This window comes from Prunus persica, chromosome G1, assembly GCF_000346465.2.
Source record: "Prunus persica cultivar Lovell chromosome G1, Prunus_persica_NCBIv2, whole genome shotgun sequence".
Classification (NCBI taxonomy): domain Eukaryota; kingdom Viridiplantae; phylum Streptophyta; class Magnoliopsida; order Rosales; family Rosaceae; genus Prunus; species Prunus persica.
The window spans coordinates 32,940,207-32,960,467 of NC_034009.1; the positions used below are offsets into that span (position 1 = coordinate 32,940,207).

Here is a 20,261-nt window from a genome sequence, read left to right on the forward strand (position 1 = left end):
AAATTGGACCATTCGGTTCGATCAGTTTCCTAGTTCGGATCGAGTTTTGGGTTAAAAAATACCAACTCTATGATCCACTCATTATTAGGCTAACCCAACTTAACCCAATTCTTTTATAATCGAGTTGAGCGGTTCGATCGAATTAACTCAAAATTAAGCCCACTTTTAAGTTTTTATTCTAATCCATAACTCAACTCGTACATACTAGTTTATAATATTTTTAAACTAGGACATGCTCCATATCCAACCCAACTCAACCAAATTCTCTAGTAATTAAATTGAACGGTTTAATTGGGTTGACTCAAAATTGTCCTCCCCCTCCCCCATTGTAAAGTAGGGATTAAAAAGGGATCATTTAATTACATGTACACACTATTTTAAGCTCAAAACTAAAGAGTGCTGCTAAACAAACCCTAAAATTAACTGAGTACACCCTACTATCAAACTATTTATTGAATTACTAATTTATCCTAACATAAAATGACCAAAAAGAATATTTTGAATTGTGAAACAAATGTAATTTTATTAAGTACACCCTACTCACCACATTCAACTCTAATAAAACATAAACGAAAAATCCTACTCCAAAAACTGTGTTATTTCCTTTTATTTGACAATAAAAAAATATTAAAATACCAAACGAGTTCATATGTGCTTACTTGGAATTGAAACATGAATTCAGTAATTGTGTATGGAAATTCTAAAAAATTGAAGAAACCCAATTCAATTTGGGTGAAAACTAAGAAAATACAGATTGAAACTTTTGAGATTTGAGTTGAAGAATCTGCTTACATGGGGAAAATAGATATAAACCCTATTCCATTATGTGGTTGAGTGAGGTACATGGGCTAATTCATTCAAACTCGAATCTGGGAAAGTGATGCATAGAGAATTCAAATATAAGGAAAATTAAAAGATAAAACTGAGGAAGGCCCATTTAGTGTTGAAGGAGAAAAGGCCAGACACATTAATCATACAAAAATAGGATTTCCTAGGGGTATCCCAACAAGGTCATCACGATACATGCATCCCTAAATTGAACTTTTTATCTTTGTTTTTGTCCATTCTAATTTAAGATCCGGTAAACATCATTTAATCAATTAAAGAACCACATGGCAATGACAAATAATAAATCAGAGAGAAAACAAGAGGCTTTCTGCTACCTTTGAATCAAAGCTTCTCAGCCATGATATCCGAATAATTTAGTATGCCACTTGACCTTGACGAATGCTGTTACCAAATTCTAATGGGTTTGATGTCGTGTGATAGAGTGAATTAGGTTGTATTCGGAGTATTTTTGGTAATTAAATAGAGTGTACATAGTTAATTTTATATTTTAATTTAAATATTATAGTGTACTTAAATCATAAAGTGTACTTAGTTAATTTTAAAGTTCGTTTAGCAACACTCAACTAAAAACTGGCTAGGTTAAAACAGATTTTAAAATTTTATATTTGATTGGTTGTTTGTTTGTGTCCCCCGGTGAAGGGAGTATTTGATTTTGATAGGAAAGGATAGACGGACACGGCAGCACCAGAGAAGAGCAGAGAAGTAGTAGCAACAGGCTGGCTGCCAACCACAATCACAAGCACTCTCCTCCTCCTCCTCCTCCTCCTCCTCCTCCTCCGAAAGGCCAAAAAGGCCGAAACTCCAAAGCCAAGTCTTGATTTGAGAGACAATGTTGTATTTGTATTTGTAACAGCAACAGTCAAGTCTGCGGGTGCGAGGGAGGGACGGAGGGAGGGCGATTTGTTTCTCCGTGCTCTCTCTGTTTGCGTTTGTGTTTATAGCAGCTCATTCTCTTTCTTTCTTTGTTTGCCTCCCTCGTTCATTTCATTCATCCAAATTCCAAACCCAACGGATTTATTCATACATAACACACAGGAGACTGAACGACTCCAAAATACCAACAACAAAAAGGAAAAAAACGAAATGGCCTTTCATTTTCAACGCCGCCGCCTCCACTACTACCACCGCTTTCGCTTTCTTCTTCCCCTCATTTCCGCCATCTCCGGAGCCCTTCTCATCCTCTTCGCTCTTCTCTTGGTTCTTGCTCCTTCTCCTTCTCCTCTTGATGTCAATCACCTCCATCAACCACGTCACCAACACTCTTCCTCTTCGGTACGACAGTACAATTTCACAATTAATTTCATTACATTCTTATCCTAATTGCTTCTATTTTCATCTTTTTCTTTCCAGTTCAATGTTGGCGTGGACGATGATGCGATTGGAGTTCCAGTCTTTCGTGTTCCGGTTAGGTTTTTCCTTTTCTTTTCTTTTTATTTCTTCACTTCGTTATTTCCTCCGGATTTGAGTCTAACAATGTCAGGTATTGGTTGGATCTTTACGCTTCTCGCTTACTTCTTCAAAATCAGAGCCGTGGAGGGAGATCAGATCGCGATATTTGGACTTCTAGGAATTCAAACTTCTACTATGGATGCAGCAATGCGACCCACAAGTTTCCAAGTGCGTATATTTTTCCGCCGTTTTCTTCTTCTTTTATTCCAATTATCTTTCCATTTTAAGTATTACCAAGGTCTAGGGTTTTGTAATTGATTGACAGTGCCTGTTTGCCGTTTCTATCATTTTTCTACTGTTATGAATTTATGTACATGGTTCGTAAAATGACAGTTCTGTTTGTGTTCACAATGACACTCTTGTTTTCGATTTGATCCTGAATAGCTGTCTTGTTCATATTTGCAGATGTTGATGAAATTACACCTCCTAATAGGTACTTGGCAATTGCAACCAGTGGAGGTTTGAATCAACAAAGAACTGGGGTAACTTTCCTTACTTTTTTTTCTCAACTGCAGCATTCCAATCATAATTAGTGCATTGATGGTTCTTTCAGCATGTCGGAGAGGATGTTTGATTTCACCTGAACTCTGACAGTTTAACTGATGGCATTAACGAGGGTAAATGGAGTAATTAGGTAGACTAGGAGTTTTCCTTGTGTTAGTTAAGATATTTGATGCTTGGATGTATGCATTTCTAACCGTTTTATTCCCTTGTATTTGTGAGAACTCTGGAGACACAATGCTCTATTTAATTGGTTGATATGTTTTCTTAATCCAAGAGTAGAATTTGTGACGCAGTTTGTTGCCTTTGATTTAGTTGATTTTTACTGTAAATAGTTTAGTTTCTCCTTATATTGGAATCCAGAAATTGCTATTCAGTGACATATCTTGTGACCTATCTGTGTCGCATTTGTGCTAGAGTTTTGGCATAATCTTTTTTACTTTTGGTATGGAACTTACTCTACCTATACTTTGGGCAGATTACAGATGCCGTTGTTGCTGCTCGTATACTGAATGCTAGTCTTGTTGTTCCAAAGTTGGACCAGAAGTCTTTCTGGAAGGATGCGAGGTCAATCATTGAATTGCCTACATATTCTACATATGCTGCCCTCTTTACTTACACTCTGGATTTTGTTATTACAGTAACATGTGACATGTAGAGGTAGTGTTTTCTTTAATTAAAATTTACAAATCAATTGTTTTCTTTTGCAGTAACTTTTCAGAGATCTTTGATGTTGATTGGTTTATATCTTTTCTATCAAAAGATGTTAAAATCATTAAGCAGCTCCCTAGAAGGGGAAAGGGAGGTAAAACATGGACACCATCAACTATGCGTGTCCCAAGGAAGTGTAGTGAAAGATGTTATCAGAATCGTGTATTACCTGTTCTTTTGAAAAGGCATGTAAGTTTTCAGTTCTCTTAAGCTTCTAATTTCTTGTAGAGCGTAGAAACTTCTTTTATTATTTCCTCTCTAAGTGGCAGGGACCTTCTTTTTTGCTTATTTTTGTATCTTGGTATTCACTTTGCTTTTCAGTTGTTACTTTTAAGTTTTCACTTTGCTTTTCAGTTGTTACTTTGAAGTACATGATATTTCCATAGTTCATGCACTCACATTATCCAGTGCCCAATCTTGTGGACCAAATGATGGAGTTATTTTCCTTTTGTGAAAATCAAAACATTTCTTAACTGCCATGAATCCAATGCGAAGTAAACACGGAAAGGCATAACAGAATGAATTTCTTGGTCAGACGTTTTGTTTTCCCTAAGTATAATATTTGTAAACTACCAACCCTGTTCATTGATACAAGATTAATAGATTAATTTATCTGCACATATCCTGTTAAATCAAAAGACACTTTCTTATAGACTCTTAATTCATGAAGGTTTCGCGTTTTGTAATAAAAAAGGTATTAACTCCCAAACTTATATTCACATCTAATATGCTCAAAAATATGAATCGTTGTAATATTATTTATTGCCTATACCATTTAGAAATGTCCCCTTTCTGGCTGACTTCCTTATATGTTACCCAGTTTCAAATTGAGTTCCTATTATTTCTATAATACATTTAAGGCTGCAAGCAGGGGAGCCAAACTGAGCTTTAGGCTAACTAGACTCGGGTCTCTAGTCCTTTATCGATCCCTTGATGAGTGGCTCCCCTTTTTTGGCACCCTGAATATGTCTTCTTGAATAATCGTTGTACAAGTATCTAAAATTTACAGAAAAGGCACTTATTAGTTTTCATTATGTGACAGGCTGTTCAGCTCAACAAGTTTGACTACAGACTTGCAAGCAAGTTGAGTACAGATCTTCAAAAATTAAGATGTAGAGTAAACTACCATGCTTTAAAGTTTACTGACCCAATACAGAAAATGGCTAAAAAGTTGGTTCATCGAATGAGGATGAGAAGCAAGCATTATATTGCATTGCACCTGAGGTAATCTTATCTGTCTTTTAATTTTTGTGTTTAGCACTACCATATGGTCTTGGTTTGTTGCTGTCTTTCTTGGATATATGTAGATTAATCCATGGAATTGCATGTCGATTCTTTGTTCCAACAATCATATATTTCTGTGTACATTTGTATACTTGGATTTCCATATCTATTTGATACATCATACATTTATAGAAATACATGTTCATGAGTAGACTAACAAAACCCATTAATTCCTTCACACACTTAGGCAAGTAACAGGTTGTGCCCCCATTACTTATAAGATTCTGCAAATTTTAAGGGTTACTTGTGAAATGGTTTCTTGATATAATTAAACGTTTACTGTTACAGGTATGAACCTGATATGCTTGCATTCTCAGGATGTTATTATGGTGGAGGAGATAAGGAAAGGAAAGAACTGGGTGCAATACGAAGGAGGTGGAAGACTTTACATGTAAGGCTTAAGTGATGTTCTTTTGGATTTGTGTAATCTTATGTCTTACCCTGAAATCAAATATTTAAGAATAAGACATTTAAAACCTAACTCTCTGTTTTTAAAATTTTCAAAAATGTGCAAGTGCAAGTTGTATTTACATAGTGAAGACAAACAAAAACGCTACTATCAGGGCAAATGAAAAGAAAATGTTAATCGATCATGCGTATGATGTGTGTATTGAGTTGATTTCTATCCCATTGATCTGGATCTATAGATTGGTATGTATAAGATGTATTTGGATGGAGTTGCAGATAAGCAATCCTGATAAGCCAAGGAGGCATGGGAGATGTCCACTTACTCCAGAAGAAGTTGGTCTGATGTTGAGAGCACTGGGTTATGGCAGTGATGTTCATATCTATGTGGCATCAGGGGAAGTGTATGGAGGAGAAGAAACATTGGCACCCCTTAAGGCACTATTCCCCAACTTTTATTCAAAAGATACAATAGCAACGAAGGAGGAACTGGAACCATTTTATTCATTTTCTTCTCGCATGGCTGCACTTGACTTTATAGTTTGCGATGAAAGTGATGTCTTTGTCACCAACAACAATGGTAATATGGCTAAAATATTAGCTGGACGAAGGTATGTTATCTTTCTTTGCCCTTTCTACTTCTCTTCTCATCTTATTTTTCTTCCCTCTGCCTGCTTAGTTCACATTTTTTATCTTTTGCAGGAGATATTTTGGACATAAGCCTACTATTCGTCCGAATGCTAAAAAACTCTACCGGTTGTTCCTAAGCAAAGAGAACATGACCTGGGGAGCTTTTGCTTCTAGCGTTCGTACTTACCAGAGAGGCTTTATGGGCGAGCCAAATGAAGTGAGGCCAGGCAGGGGTAGCTTTCATGAGAACCCACACACCTGCATATGTGAAGATTCGCAGGCCAAGGTCAAGAGGGATGTGGGACCAAGAAAATATGGTAAGGGTATTAATGAAACAAGAAGAGATGAAGTAGAATCTGATGCCCAAAACGTGGAAGATGATCCAGAATGGCCTGATACTGATGAGGATGAGGATCAAAGTGGCCCTCTGGACAATGATATGTTTAACAGAACAGGTGTGGATTATGACGCTGTCAGCTCCGAGGAACCTGAATTGGAGGAGTTGCTTTCGGATTAGACGATATGTTCAACTGATTATAATGTGCAATTTCTTCCTCATATCTTTCCCTTTAGCTATTTCCAGCTCTAGCCTGCCCAAAAGTTTTGAATATGGACCCTCCTACCTGCCTATATCAACTGTATATAAAACTGAGGATAGATAATGTGCATCCCCTACTTTTGTGGGTACTGGCACGAGGCTCATTTGATGACAGCAAACTGATTTTCGGCCTCAAAACTTGCGAAGCATCCTATGTGCAATTGCAATGGTCACGAACGGAAGATGGATTTTGATGGGGCAATGAGTCGGAAGCGGATGTGAGCAGTCAGAGAATGGATGTTTGGAAACAAGGTTGGATTGAGCCTCGACGCTTATACTAAGAATATTTGAACTACTCACAAGAATGTTTAGCTTCTTTCCAAATCACCTGAGATATCATAAAGGTGCAAGGGGAGTTGGTTTTGAGGGGTTTGGTTTACAGTCTTTCTAATATTTTTTACCGAATTGAGAGACAGATGGCAGTTGTAAATTAATTATAAGACTAGACCTGTTTTTCCCTTTTTCCTTTTGTCTGGAGGACTTGACCAGTTTAAAATCTAGAGATATATATTTTCCTTTTGATGTCTAATTTTTTTTCTTTTTCTCATCAGTATGTACGAAGTTGGAAGACTTTGAAGGTGAAAATTCAAAATACCAAGAAATGTCATTGGCTCTCAAATATATTAAGAAGGAAGAAATTTACTAAATGAAGATAATATAATATTAACAATCTTTTAAACTGAAATTTTTTTAAAAAAATTAATCTATATATATAAAGCAAAAGGTAGAGAATAGTGAAATATTTAAAATACCAAAAAATGACATTTGTTAATCCAAACATTAAGAATTAAAATTATTAATTAAATGAGAATAATATGGTAATTTCATACTTTTTCATATTAAAAAAAATATAAAATAAAATAAAAATCAGATAATGAATCTTATTTTTATAGAACACAACTATCCATTATTTTTTTAATTCTAAAATAAATTAAAATTTTTTTTTTAAAAACCTCTCTCAAGCGCGAAAGCGCGTGCTGAGAGGCTAGTAATAAAATAAAGCATAAACATTTCCTCAAAAATAGGAAACGATTTTCTTTGTTTTCTTTTAATTTGTTTCCGTTTAGAGTTTAATTAATATTTGCATAACAATGAGAAAAAGGCCGCAATATAGTGAAAAGATTAAATTAGACAGATTGAACGAGATAGTTCTTCGACCCAAAAAACACCAAGCCAGTTCAATAGCGTTGGATTTTTAGTGTAAAACCACAAATAGGAGGACTTTCAACCATTGCTGAAACTAAATTTTGACTTGGCATGGCGAACTCTAAATTTTGATTTTTAGTCCAGCGCCTGAATACTATGACTCTATGTTGCGCCGATACTTCTAACTGGAGGGGTATGCTAGTATTCAATACTCCAATATGGGTAAGATACGCCTTCGATACAGATATAGGAGTGTCGTTGACTTTTTTGAAAGTTTGACCTTACGATACTTTTCCAATACTTCAAGGATACGATCCTGATACATTTATGATACTTTAAGGAGTAATTTTGAAAATATGTTCGGTCATTTTCAAAATTATAAAATCCTATGGAGTTAGAGAGATTTGGGAAGTGACTTCTCAACGTTTTAATTTGTTTTTGTGGAGACTTATATTTTATGTTTTGTTTATAGACATGTATTTTGTGTTTTGTTAATAGACTTGTATTTTGTGTTTAGTTTTATGTTTGGTACTTACGATGGATGATTATAACACGATAGATGCAATATTAATTTTTGCTATTTATATTAATTTTTAAATATATATTACCGTATCGGTGCCATACCTGTATCCTAGTTTTTGAAATTTTGCCGTATCGTCAAATCCTATCGTATCGGCGTACCCGTGCAACATAGCTATGACTTGAACCCCGACCCTCAAACGATGGATAAGATATCATTGCAATAGCAGCTAGGCCTAGGTGCCAACTTCGCCGGAATGTTTTAAGTCTAGCCCAATCAAAATTTACAACATTCTTCTAGTTTTAGGTTTTTAGTGGTAAGCCCATTTTAATATGACATATTATACAATTACCCATATAGAGTTTATGTGGTATTTTTTAATTGGTTTTTAGAAATTTTTTAACACACTAAGAACCAATTAGAAAATAACAAGTGACTAGTTTTATATTTTTCCCTCCAAATGGGCTCTATATGGGTAATTGTATAATATATCATGCTAAAATGAGCCTATTAATGAAAGCCCTTCTTTTCCTTTCCTACTCGAAAATGTCGAATGAATCTTTAACAAAGATCACAACTTGAAATAAATTAATCCTAATGTGTAGATTGCTAACAGAATCCTCAGTGCCCACTTTGAACCCTAGCAATCTACGTTGGGCCAGGAAAAATTACAATGCAACTCCCAAATAAATAATCCGAAAAAATGTAGCAGTCGCCCAAAATGAAAATAATGACGATTGAAAGAATGAATAAATTAAAGACTAAGGTTTCCGTTACATGAGAAGAGTTTCAGCCAACATAATTGGACTTGGAATGGAACAATATTCTAAACTAAGGCACCCTAAACTTCGTCACCTTTTCATTGTGGAGAAAATTCCTCTGGTGGTTCATCAGCTGGAGGTGGCGTTGATCCAAACTCAAGGTTAGGGTAGACGCCAGGTGGCCTTTCACGAGGTTTAATTGAAAGCAACTGGCTAGAATCGCCAACAACATCTGCCCATCCGTAATGCGGCTCAGCCCTTCATAAAAAAGTGAAGATCAAAATTACTATACAGTAGGCAAGCATTAACAGAAGACTTTAAAATCTAAATTTTTATTTGAGCCCCAGAGATCCTTTTCACTGCTTCAATATACTTAATCTCTAGATAGAACCAACTTCTGAGTGTGTGTGTGTGTGTGTGTGTGGAGAGAGAGGGATACGGAGAGCAACTCTTACTCGTAATAGGTCTCCTCATCCACAACAATATCCCAGCTTTCACCTGTTGTGCTTTTCCCATATTTGTGCACCTTACTGCAAAGAGAAAGGAAGTTGACTTCTCAAAACAACGTTTATACATGGCTGATTTCTAAGAATAGATAAAAATGCAGTTCAGCAAGCTTATCCCTTTTGCATACCCATTTCCGAAGTGCTCTTCTCCCCATGTCCTTGACCAACCTAGACATGAGAGAACAGAAAACAGAGTTTCATCAAACTTCATAAATAAAAAAACAAATGAACATGAAGATCTGAATATTGGAAGGGATTCAAGACAATTTCTAATTTTAGGGAATAGACAACTGAGAAAAGCAGTAACATAGATATTCCTTTAACATCTTGAAAGAGAGGAACAATAAATCAGGCCTGTTACATTTGTGCTAATGATTGTACCCTGCAAATCAGGAGTGCTACAGTGCATAAACACACACAAAAAGCAAAAAATAATAGGAGGCTAACATTATGTCTGATACGAAGTATCATAAATGGAACATTCTTGTAGCTCTCCAGGGACAAAATAGGTGGCCGGGCTTGCTTATATAAACATGTAACCCATGACCTGTGGCTGAAAATATATAGGTACCAGCTCATTACTGGAGGTTTCAGCAAGGGTGATGTGTGCTTATGTGCAGTGATCATGGAATAATCCTTCACCCACAATATAATACATCATGTCTTCCATCAAGACTGTAAATGGGGCTTGAAGAGTGAGGCAAAAACTTATTCCATAATATAATATTTCCAGCATTTCTCAGGTTTTGTTGCCATATACCTTTGAAAGCACGCTGTACGTGTGACGTGCACTTAAATAGATAATGTGGTGAGAAAATTTGTATTATAAATTGCGATATGCTAGAAAACCTTAAGGAGAAAAACAATATGGATACTAGCAGCTACACAAGGAAATTCTAAAACATAATATAAGAATGCCGCATGATTTAATGGTTATAGAAGGAAACAAAAGAAAGGCAGATAAACTTCGTGGGTTAATCATAGTTCAATTTGCTTGCACATACGTTCACCACTAGGAGATACGTGCCATGTCTCCCCTTGTCGCGAACCTATTCCAGCAAAGAACTTCTCTTCCCACTTGTCTCCCCATTTGGTTCCAAGTTCAGTCTCAGCCCATTTATCAGTCCTGAAAATTATAACAGCCCATATATCAATGACTGGATACTTTTAGCTGGCTGCATTCAGCTACATACTTTCAATTGTAAATTATCAAAATGCTAATAGAAGATGCCAAAAAAACTTTTTAAATTTCAGAGAGGAAGGATTGCACAATGAAGTGTCTTTCAGTATAAAAAAAAACACTGAAGAATTAAATCAAGTGGATCAGAAAATGTAATTAGAGGAACCATTTGAGAACAGATCCCCTTCCGTCATAATGCTCTCCCCACTTCTCCCACCATGACTGCTCATTGAGTCTACCATATTTGTGTGCTCCTTTCTCAGTCCAGCCTTTAGCGTCATATTTCTCCCACCTGTATCCAAATTATAAAGTATGATCGTCCATATATTCCACATATTTCATCATTTCTTTAAATGCATTACAATGTGAATAAAGATGAATTAGCATCCAGACTTTAGCTTACCATTTCTCATACCATCCAGCATTCTCAGTGCCTGATTTTGCTTGTTTCTGTGCACTTCTCTCAATCCTTGCTAGGTTACTGCACTTTCAAAGTTTCCACATTTATTGTATTGGGAAAAAATGAAACAAGAGGTTCAAAAATCCTATAACTACAGCTCAGTTAGTAACTTACAAGTAATTCTCTAAATTTTAATATGAAAAAAAAAAAGAGCGATAAATAAAGACCTCCATTCATCTTGATGAAGAACTTCTTGCCAAGTTTCCCACCATGAATCGCCTTGAGCATTTCTACCAGATTTCTCCACACCTATGAAAAGATAATAGATGTGAATTATGCATGCCTATTTGTATCCATGCCCCATGATAGATAGTAGTGAAATTTTCTGAAAGACTACTGACGGTAAATGTATACATGACAGAACAGTGGCTTCACAAAAACAGATATTGATTAATTAATCTCGTATGTTATGAATGATTGTCGCTCAATGCCCTCAGACATTTGGCCTGTTTGCCACAGCAGTGGGAAGTGTTTAGTTGAAAAATTCTAGAAAATGGATGAATATAGAGACTACAAAGACAGTGCCTACAATTTTTATTTATCAGATGACCCACAATGTTTAAATTTGGTAAAAAAAATTCTCCTGTATTTAAAAATGATTGTGTTGCTTTGTTTATGTGGATTTCAGTCTAAAATTTGTGGTTTTTTTTGGTAAGAAAAAAAATATACAAAACATAAATAAATCATTGAAATGTCATGGTGATGGATAATGATAGCCAACATTTGAACTTTGAAGATAGACAAGAAAGACATACCTAGCTCTTTGTATCCGGTCCAGTCACTTTTCTCCCACCACTGTCAATGAGATCAATAAATCCAATTAAATGCATCCACCTGGGATGATACTTAATGGGGTTATAAAAAAAAAAGCCAATCTAGCAGAGTTAGTTTTTATGATAATGATGATGATAGTTTACAGGTAGCAGGATGTCTAAATCCCCTCTAGTTGTTTAAAACTTCCTGAGTACGAAACAAGAGGAACCTAGAGAGTAGAAACGTAGAATTTGATCATAACTATTGCTAAAGTAAACAAATGAGAGAGATTGCACGAGTGCCAGTCCCAGTCCCCAGAGAGGTGAATAAGAAGGATAGTCAAGTCATACATGGCAAAGGTTAAGAAAAAGTATAAGTAAAAGCCGAAACCATTATGATACCGTTTCTTTCCATTGTGAAGAAGCATCATGGGAGGTACCGCCCATCCTTGTCCACCTACATCTGTATCCATTGTCGCCAATGTCCTCCCCACTTTCTCGATACCATGTACTGCCATCTTCATTAGTCCCAGACTCGTTTACATTTTCGGTTAACAAGCTGATGCCCCAGTCCTTCTCATTGGCAATACCAGTATCTAATAATAGAGTAGAGTGAATCAATATCAAGATGCACAATCGCCAACCAAATATGTTATTCTTATTATCATCCATGGAACAACAACAAACCACTAACTAACAGCAATCTGATTCTGCGCAGTACAACATATTAATATTACTATCTTATATCCTCAAATAGATTGATTGATTGATATAATTACCTCGTTTGGGTGGAGTGTCACGAGATTGTGGACCAGAGTTTCTAGGGGTACAGCGGGGGTAATTTTTCTCTTGTCTAGACAAAAAATGAGATCTGCAGCAATCGACAATAGGCAATAGCAATTAGACAATTGATTCATTATAGACACTAAAATAAAACCCAGCTAGCTACAAAACAAAACCAGCAGAATAGATTTGAAGTTAATAAGGTACTGAGCAGCAGAAGAAGAAGACGAGGACGACGAAGCAAAGAAGGGCAATGCAGCAGAGGCTTGCACTCCAGCTCTAGGAGGCCTTTTCTTCGAATCGAACCGCCGCTCTTCCGCCTTCTCGGCGTTCTTTCCGGAGCGAATCGGAACAACCGAGTCTGAGCAGCAGCAACTGATTCGACTGACTCCGCGTCGGTCCCCCCGAAGGCTGAACCTCCTCCGCTTCCTCAGCTCCTCCAAGCCGCCATTGCTGGTACTAGAGTGAGGGCGCGGATGGAAAGCGAGGCGGCGGAGCTTGAAATCGAGGTGAGAAGCGAACCCTCTAGAAGTGGCTGCCATTGCATTTACGAAAACGCCATAATTCTCAAGCGGAGGAAGTTGAGGAGTCCTCAGAGAGCTGAGTTGAGGGCTGAGAGAGAGAGAGAGAGAGAGAGAGAGAGTGGGAGTGGTGTTGTGTTGGTGATTGTTTGATTGTTTCTTTTAAGTAAGGAAAGGGGAAATAATAAGGGAGTGGAGAGTGGAGAGTGGAGAGTGGAGAGTATACTCTCTCTGGTTTTTGGATTTTGGGGCAACTGATTGATTAATAATAAATAGTAATCTCCTTGTTAATTTATTTACATAGAAACTGAGTAAATTGTATATTTATTTATAAAGAGCCACCTGCTAGCCAAAGAAGGGAAGGAAGGAGAGGGGGGCCAATGAAAGCAACAGATAGAACATTTGAGCCACGATTGAATGATTTGGGGCTTTGAATGCAGAAAAATTTATTTGTAATGTGAATAATAATACTGTTTGATTATTTCTAACTAATAATATAATGATATGTAAAATAATTACTTTATATGTCATTAATTGAAATAACAAAAAAGTGTTATGAAAATCTTTCTCCTACAAATGGGATGCAGCAGAGCCTAGGAGGAGCTCCCCTCTCTCGAGTCCAGTCTCCTCAGCTCTCCTATGAAAAAGGTTGGCAACTTGCGGATGAGATTGGTGGTTGCAACGCATCGCAATCGGCCATGGCTCCGCATCGAATCCCGCAATTTAATCTCATCACCGTGACACGTCAGCATTGTGGACCCACTTTGAGTTTCTCTCCCTCCCCCTCATGGCGCTCTCTCTCTCTCTCTCTCTCTCACTTTGCCACGTGTTACGCGCTGAGCCATCAATCCTATCTTAAAAATTCAAATCAAATTCATTCCACCTGTGAATTTTATACACACATGTTCGGTGTTCACCTATTTCAATTTGCACTCATTATCACATAAAAATATGCGAACAAAAGGTTTTTCTGAAGGATGAAGCATCAATAAAATATGTTATCATTTTCTATTTTCTCAATTACGTAGCTACATCAAGGAACATTGAACCATTTTCAACTATGCATGTTGAGGTGACAAATTATAATTTGAGTTAAAGTTCAGTTGTCCAAATTTTCCTTACTATCAAAACATGTCATTACCTTTTATTCATCCTTCTTTTTCTTTTTGGCTCAAGTTTGTTATTGTTTTCCAACTAATTCAATTGAAGGAGGTTTCTTCTATTAAAAAAAATACGTTTATGAGCTCAAGTTATCCAGAATAAAGTTCAAAAGACAAGATATAACTATAATTATGGTTCACTTATTTAGAACAAGATTCAATTTGAAGTTTGGTTTGTTATAAACTCAAACAAATAAAAGATACATGGTTGAAGAGGCTTGTAATAAAGTTGCAAAGTGGCTAAAAATATAAGGGGAACTTGCTGATTCCAATTCCCAAACAGTGGATTTTGCCTCGGAAATGGAAATGAAAATCAATGTTGGAAGAGAAACTTGTCTGCAAGTAGATTTTCTAAACTACGGGAATACTGAATGAATAGGGATGAGAATTCAGAAACGAGCATAACTTTATCCAATTCCAATTTCCAAGCAGGACGGAAGGGAGGGATCCGCTTCAATTATCCAATCCAATCCTAGCAGTACTAGTCACTCCGAGTCCCTCTCCACTCTACTAGCCCCTAGCCACTAGGCAGAGTAGTTGGTAGTTAGTGGGCACTTGTTTGCTGGGCCACGCGTCAGCAGTTTGCACCATGATGACATGGCGAGGGCACCTGTTAACCATGAGCTTCTTTGTGGATAAAATATCTTACGTGTAAAGCAGAACGTGTCATTATTTGAGTATTTGTGGATAAAATATCTTACGTGTAAAGCAGAACGTGTCAGGTAAGCCGTGGTGAAGTGAGTGCCACGTGTCTGGCTGATACAACATGTGCGAAAACTTGGATCTCTGCTGGTGCTGTCGGACGAGGAAACCAAACACATTTTTGTGATCACAATACAAAGCAGCAAAAGGGCACGTGTTTGGATAAGCTTAGTGTCACTTCGTGAAGAATATTTAGGCGCCAACAAATCTATTTTTGTCTTGGCATGCTACAAGCTTTTGAAATTTGAACACCAAGTTATAAACCAAACAAAAAATCCAACTTCAACAGTCTCCTCCGAGTTTGACGTTACAAGTTTTCCCTTTTTGGGGTAAGATTGGAGGCCTTAGCCTCTGCAAAGAAAAAGATAATTGAAGTATATGATCTTCTTGGCTTAGGCCGGCCAGCAATGTCAACCTTGAGAAACTCCAAAATCGGAGGAGAGAGATAACAAGGTTTTCGCCAGAGGCTCAGTAAACATTTACCACATGAATCACTGGTTCTTTTTTCTTAATTCTCTCCCAATCGATTAAGAAAGGAAATCAATCTTTAAAATTAAAAAAAACCCAATTCTAAGAAGGAGGAATTGTACTCTTAACACATAAATGCCAGTCCATCTCACAACATTAGCCCTGCCTCTTTTGCAGTTTTGTATTCACAGCACCCAAAATTCTGTTGATGTTTGAATCGGAATAACATACATTGTTGTCATGTGAGGCATGTAATCAGGGAGTGTATGGTACACTCAAAAAATCTGGAACTAGAATCTGATCATTCAGAAGAGTTTTCGTGGTCTCCTTGAGTGATTTATCTACCAGAGACGAGACAAGAGGCAAACAAGGATATCTAGAATCACGCACCCAAGTAGACCCATCATAGCAATCGACCAGTGTGCCAAACCTTATTTCCTCGAGAGAAATGGTTTCACTGATTCTACAACTACCTGTTTTCCATGGAAAAGAAGGAATTTACATTAAATAGACTGAGTTCAAATGGTCCTACAGGATGCCTCATTTGACACATATGCAAATTGCAATTGAAACTAGCGTCATTTAACATGAAAGAACTAATAGAATTTAGCGTTACTAGTGTTCTTACCCTCCCATCATAGGATAATGATGCAAAGATCCAAGGCTCGCGAGAGCTCCAAGCTAGGCCTGTAGTGTCAAGTAAAAATATTTAGTTTATGGTAGAAGTTCAGGTATATACCTACGGAGTTGCAGCAATTACCATAAATACTATCTTCATAGTCGCTGTAAGAGTTCAGCGATGGGTCAATCCGCCTAGTTGGTGAATCAACCAGGCTGCCAAAAACATGATAAGAACGACCAGTATAATCAAGGAATGTAATTAGTCAGCACAAAAAGTATTCATGGAACATCAGGCAAGAAAACTACCTTTCAGATATTGAGCCATCATTGCTAGATGGAGAAGCCAACCACAGGTTGACAGTTGAGTCTGTACCAGAACTCTGCAATAACATATTTTTATCAGAAAAGCTTCAATTTAATAAGCATGCAAACCAAGGTTTTTAGTCTCCTCAACAAAGTCAACATGTCCAGAGAAAGAGAGAGAACAAACCAAAATCAGCCCGTCATACTCAGGGTTATACCTGACAGCCCACGTCCTGGAAACATTTCAATGGGTAACAATCAGAGCATTAAAGTTTGCAAGTATTGAAACTTCTTCAACACAAGTATGAGCATCCCAGAATTTTTGAACCATACACTGATACACAAAGGCTCATCAAGCAAAAACATGGTTGAAGAGACCAAAATGCAACAGTACACAAAATAGTTACCAGTGTGTGTGTCCAGGAAGCTCCTGGATAGGGACCTTTGGCTTCCTAAGATCCCATATGCGTATCCCAGATTCATCTTCTGCAGTAATCTGTAAAAGTGTTAACAATTTGCGGTATAGCAAAGGAACAAAAGGTAGTGATATGCGTCATATTGAGAAATGAAAAAAAAAAAAACACTTCGTCTTGACTTGGAAGATACAAATGCATCATGTAAATCCTTGTTTGTGTGAAAATGTTCAAACGTCATTTTACTAATATTGTAAATAAATATCCATACAAAGTTGAAAGAAGATATATTTCTTATGAGATAAAAAGTACTGTTACTCATTTTCTATGCAACACAATAAACTACTAATCCATGTCTTTGTGTGAGTGCATGTGTACAGACATGCAAGTTACGTGAACATGAGCATACTCAGAGAATGGATAGAAAACTAAAATCTTACAAGCACGTGTTTCTTCTTCGGGTTATAATCAACATTGCGGACATGAGCATGCTCAACTGAATTTGTCTTCCTGCATATAAACAAGTACTATTATTGATCAAGAAAGGATATTGATGCCAAAACCTCAAACAAGTAACAGCCCCTCAAATAGTTTCCTTCATTCTTGGTTGATATAAATTCTAATTTGCAAGATGATGAGGCAGTCCATATAGCAGTATGGCAGTACCATGGTAGCCATTTGTACAAAATCCTTAGTTTGAGCTATTTCATTGAAGACACACTTCAAATGCCAAAGACAACATGTTGTGACTATCAACTGGAACATTAGTTTGTAAGAAACACTTGGCAATACTTTTGGTTCATTATAAATTTCCTCTGTTGAGAATCAATACAAAACACAAAGCCTGGAGTTGCAAATGACTAAGGACACTGTCTACAACAAAAGCTATTCGACTTATGTGCTGAATTTACCAAACAGAAAAAATGAGGAAAGGATACATGCTTCAAACGCACACCTGACTTTTTAAGTTTTGGACATTCATGTTGGTCCTGATTAACAAATAAAAGCAATGCAATTACATAGTATCAAAAGAAAACATACTTCATTGTCCGCAAATCCCAAAATTGGATGGATGATTCACAAGTTGCTGCAACAGCATTCATATCATGAGGATCCCATGCACCACCAGATAAGTAGTGCATGACGCCAGCAGACTCCTGTGATTGTACCTGGACCCAGAAAAAAGACCTAAATAAGAATCAGTCTGAAATTCAAAGTGATACTCCATCAACTACTAAGGCTTTTGTAGGAAAAGCTTTTAAGGTCTTAAAAGGCCCATAGGTTTCTTATGGTAACAAGATTGAATACAAAAATTGTGAGAGAGAGAGAGAGAGAGAGAGGACAAACATCCTGTCTTTTTTCCTCCCCCAGTTAGTCAATAATATGCATATTTTCTCCTTCTACAGTTCATGCATAGTAAATTTTGATGAAGCAGGAATCATATTAATTTCAAATCTTGGAAAGAGAAAGAAAACTTATCCTAAAACATATACTATAACTGCAGATGATTGACAAGAGATCTCATCATCAATTCATTATAAAAATACCTGAGCAGCTTTTTTGGATAAATCTAAGCTCCACAGGGACAGATTTTCTTCATCAATGCTGATCAGCTTATCATGTCTTCCAGATGGCCACCAAAGAATGCTGTTCAATGCATATATACATTGAATAAGAGAGCCACAAAACAACATGGTAGGATCAATGAGTCCAACAGAGGATACACAGTTCATACCAAACTAAATCTCAAAACAAATAAGACAAGTTTAAGCTCAAGTTATATTCCAAGAAGTTATAACAATATAACACATGTTACCACAATAGTACATGAGTTACTTCAAAAGAGTGTATGATCCAAGAGCATTACATAAGCATCTTCCGTTTAAGCATATTATAAATGATTTTGTACCTTAAAACTTAATTATTAGAAGCAATGATTTATTAGTGGTCCTTTCAGTTTCATTCAATATTTTTACACACTGTAATATACAAATTAAGAAAAAAGAATAAACTGAAATTCATAAAATGCAATTGGGAAATTAAATATGCCCAGGGATAGACAAGGGTAGGCATACTGACCATTTAATCTTGCCAACTTGTGAGTCAAGGGAGGTAATTCTTTCCAACTGAGGGGAATTCAGTTCACCATATAACTCGGGGATCTGCCATATTGCTGCTCCATATGACTCACCTTCAAGTACATGGAATTTTATATAAAGAAAACAATCCCAATGTCCGACATACCAGATTTGCAGAGAATTGAAAGAAAAAATATATACAGAAAAAATAAATTAACAGATGATGATTTCTAGTTAACATTATTAGCATAAACATATAGAGCAATAAGAAAAATAAAAGAGTAAACCATCCAACTAATAGTGGAAATATGTAATCAAAGTATTTTGGTGGATATACTCACTCAAAAAAGAAAAAGAAAAAGAAAAAAAGACCAAAAAGCTTTATTGAAAGGTTAAATGATATCAGGGGAAATACGACTCCAACACTCAACCAGCCGTCGTTGTTTATATTTGGATTTCAGCTATGCAATTGACAAGCTTATCCTAATGAGTTCAAATACCAAATTATGAAGCAATCAAATTCCCAATTTTGACTTTATGGACCACAGAACCACAAAACATGATCCAGCTTCAGGCATCACTAAGAAATCATTCACAATATGGCAACGCATAAGCATCAGGTTGAGCGCCAATCATATTGCAGCAACACAAAAGGTGGGACAAACAAATAAATAAATAATAAAAAAAGAAAAATGGAGAAGAAATTACCTGTAGAATAAACAGTAGAGAAGATGCGCTGGTCGAATGGACAGGAAGCAAGGTCCCAGATCTCGTTGGGGTGGGAAAACAAACCCTCGCATACGAGTTCGGTTCCATCCGAAGAAAGCCGAATCAAATGCACCTATTCAATTTCAATCCCATTCATTAGATCAAATGCACCTATTCAATTTCAATTCCATTCATTAGATTAAAAGATCCAGATCCAAAATACAAACTCCCATTTTATATATTTATTTATAAAATTTGTGGAAGACGAAGAAGGTGAACCTCATTTTCTTCTTTGAGACTGAGAGTGCCGGTGATGAAGCTAGTATGATCTGTGTCAGCTTTAACATCCGATATACATCTAGCCTGGACCTCTCAGAACACGGGGATATAGTTACAATCAGAAATTCAGAATCAGAGGGTTTATGAATTTGGGAAAGGACAAAAAGAAGAAGAACGGAATTGACCTGGTATTTCAGACCATATCCGATGCCCGACGATCCTCCTTGCATGGCTGCTGCTGATGCACTGCCTGATTATACCACCACAATCTTTGTGGACTTGTTGCATGCAACCCAACCCCGCGCTTACAACACCGACTGATAGAGAGTGATTCCTGCATTTCACAACGGCCAATTACCAAACAAATACCTTCCATTTTTTATTTTTTTCATTATTTCATATTCCATTGTGGGCTAATTCGTAAAACCAACGTAGAAGTCCAACATAAAATGTTCAAAATTTTGTTCCATGTT

General features: G+C 36.7%; 3 protein-coding genes across 3 annotated transcripts; 1 reads left to right on the forward strand and 2 right to left on the reverse strand.

The window, feature by feature from the left end:
* Window positions 1,495–6,956, forward strand: LOC109946505 (uncharacterized protein At1g04910). Its single transcript, XM_020554590.1, has 10 exons — window positions 1,495–2,121; window positions 2,200–2,253; window positions 2,376–2,466; window positions 2,704–2,780; window positions 3,278–3,366; window positions 3,510–3,699; window positions 4,553–4,734; window positions 5,083–5,185; window positions 5,479–5,810; window positions 5,902–6,956. The coding sequence occupies exons 1-10, from the start codon at window positions 1,933–1,935 to the stop codon at window positions 6,344–6,346; spliced, it is 1,752 nt and encodes a 583-aa protein (XP_020410179.1). The 5' UTR covers window positions 1,495–1,932; the 3' UTR covers window positions 6,347–6,956.
* LOC18788990 lies at window positions 8,648–13,328 on the reverse strand. Its single transcript, XM_007222054.2, has 11 exons — window positions 12,743–13,328; window positions 12,532–12,623; window positions 12,155–12,348; window positions 11,756–11,795; window positions 11,168–11,249; window positions 10,944–11,021; window positions 10,707–10,832; window positions 10,365–10,486; window positions 9,489–9,528; window positions 9,310–9,384; window positions 8,648–9,112 (listed from the first exon to the last, which is right to left on the reverse strand). Exons 1-11 carry the CDS (start codon window positions 13,075–13,077, stop codon window positions 8,953–8,955), a joined length of 1,344 nt encoding a protein of 447 aa, XP_007222116.1. The 5' UTR covers window positions 13,078–13,328; the 3' UTR covers window positions 8,648–8,952.
* On the reverse strand, window positions 15,446–20,157 carry LOC18788630 (WD repeat-containing protein DWA2). Its single transcript, XM_007222172.2, has 13 exons — window positions 19,974–20,157; window positions 19,789–19,872; window positions 19,510–19,642; window positions 18,803–18,914; window positions 18,271–18,370; window positions 17,765–17,892; window positions 17,164–17,233; window positions 16,718–16,806; window positions 16,498–16,543; window positions 16,314–16,387; window positions 16,147–16,220; window positions 16,015–16,073; window positions 15,446–15,859 (listed from the first exon to the last, which is right to left on the reverse strand). The coding sequence occupies exons 1-13, from the start codon at window positions 20,016–20,018 to the stop codon at window positions 15,818–15,820; spliced, it is 1,056 nt and encodes a 351-aa protein (XP_007222234.1). The 5' UTR covers window positions 20,019–20,157; the 3' UTR covers window positions 15,446–15,817.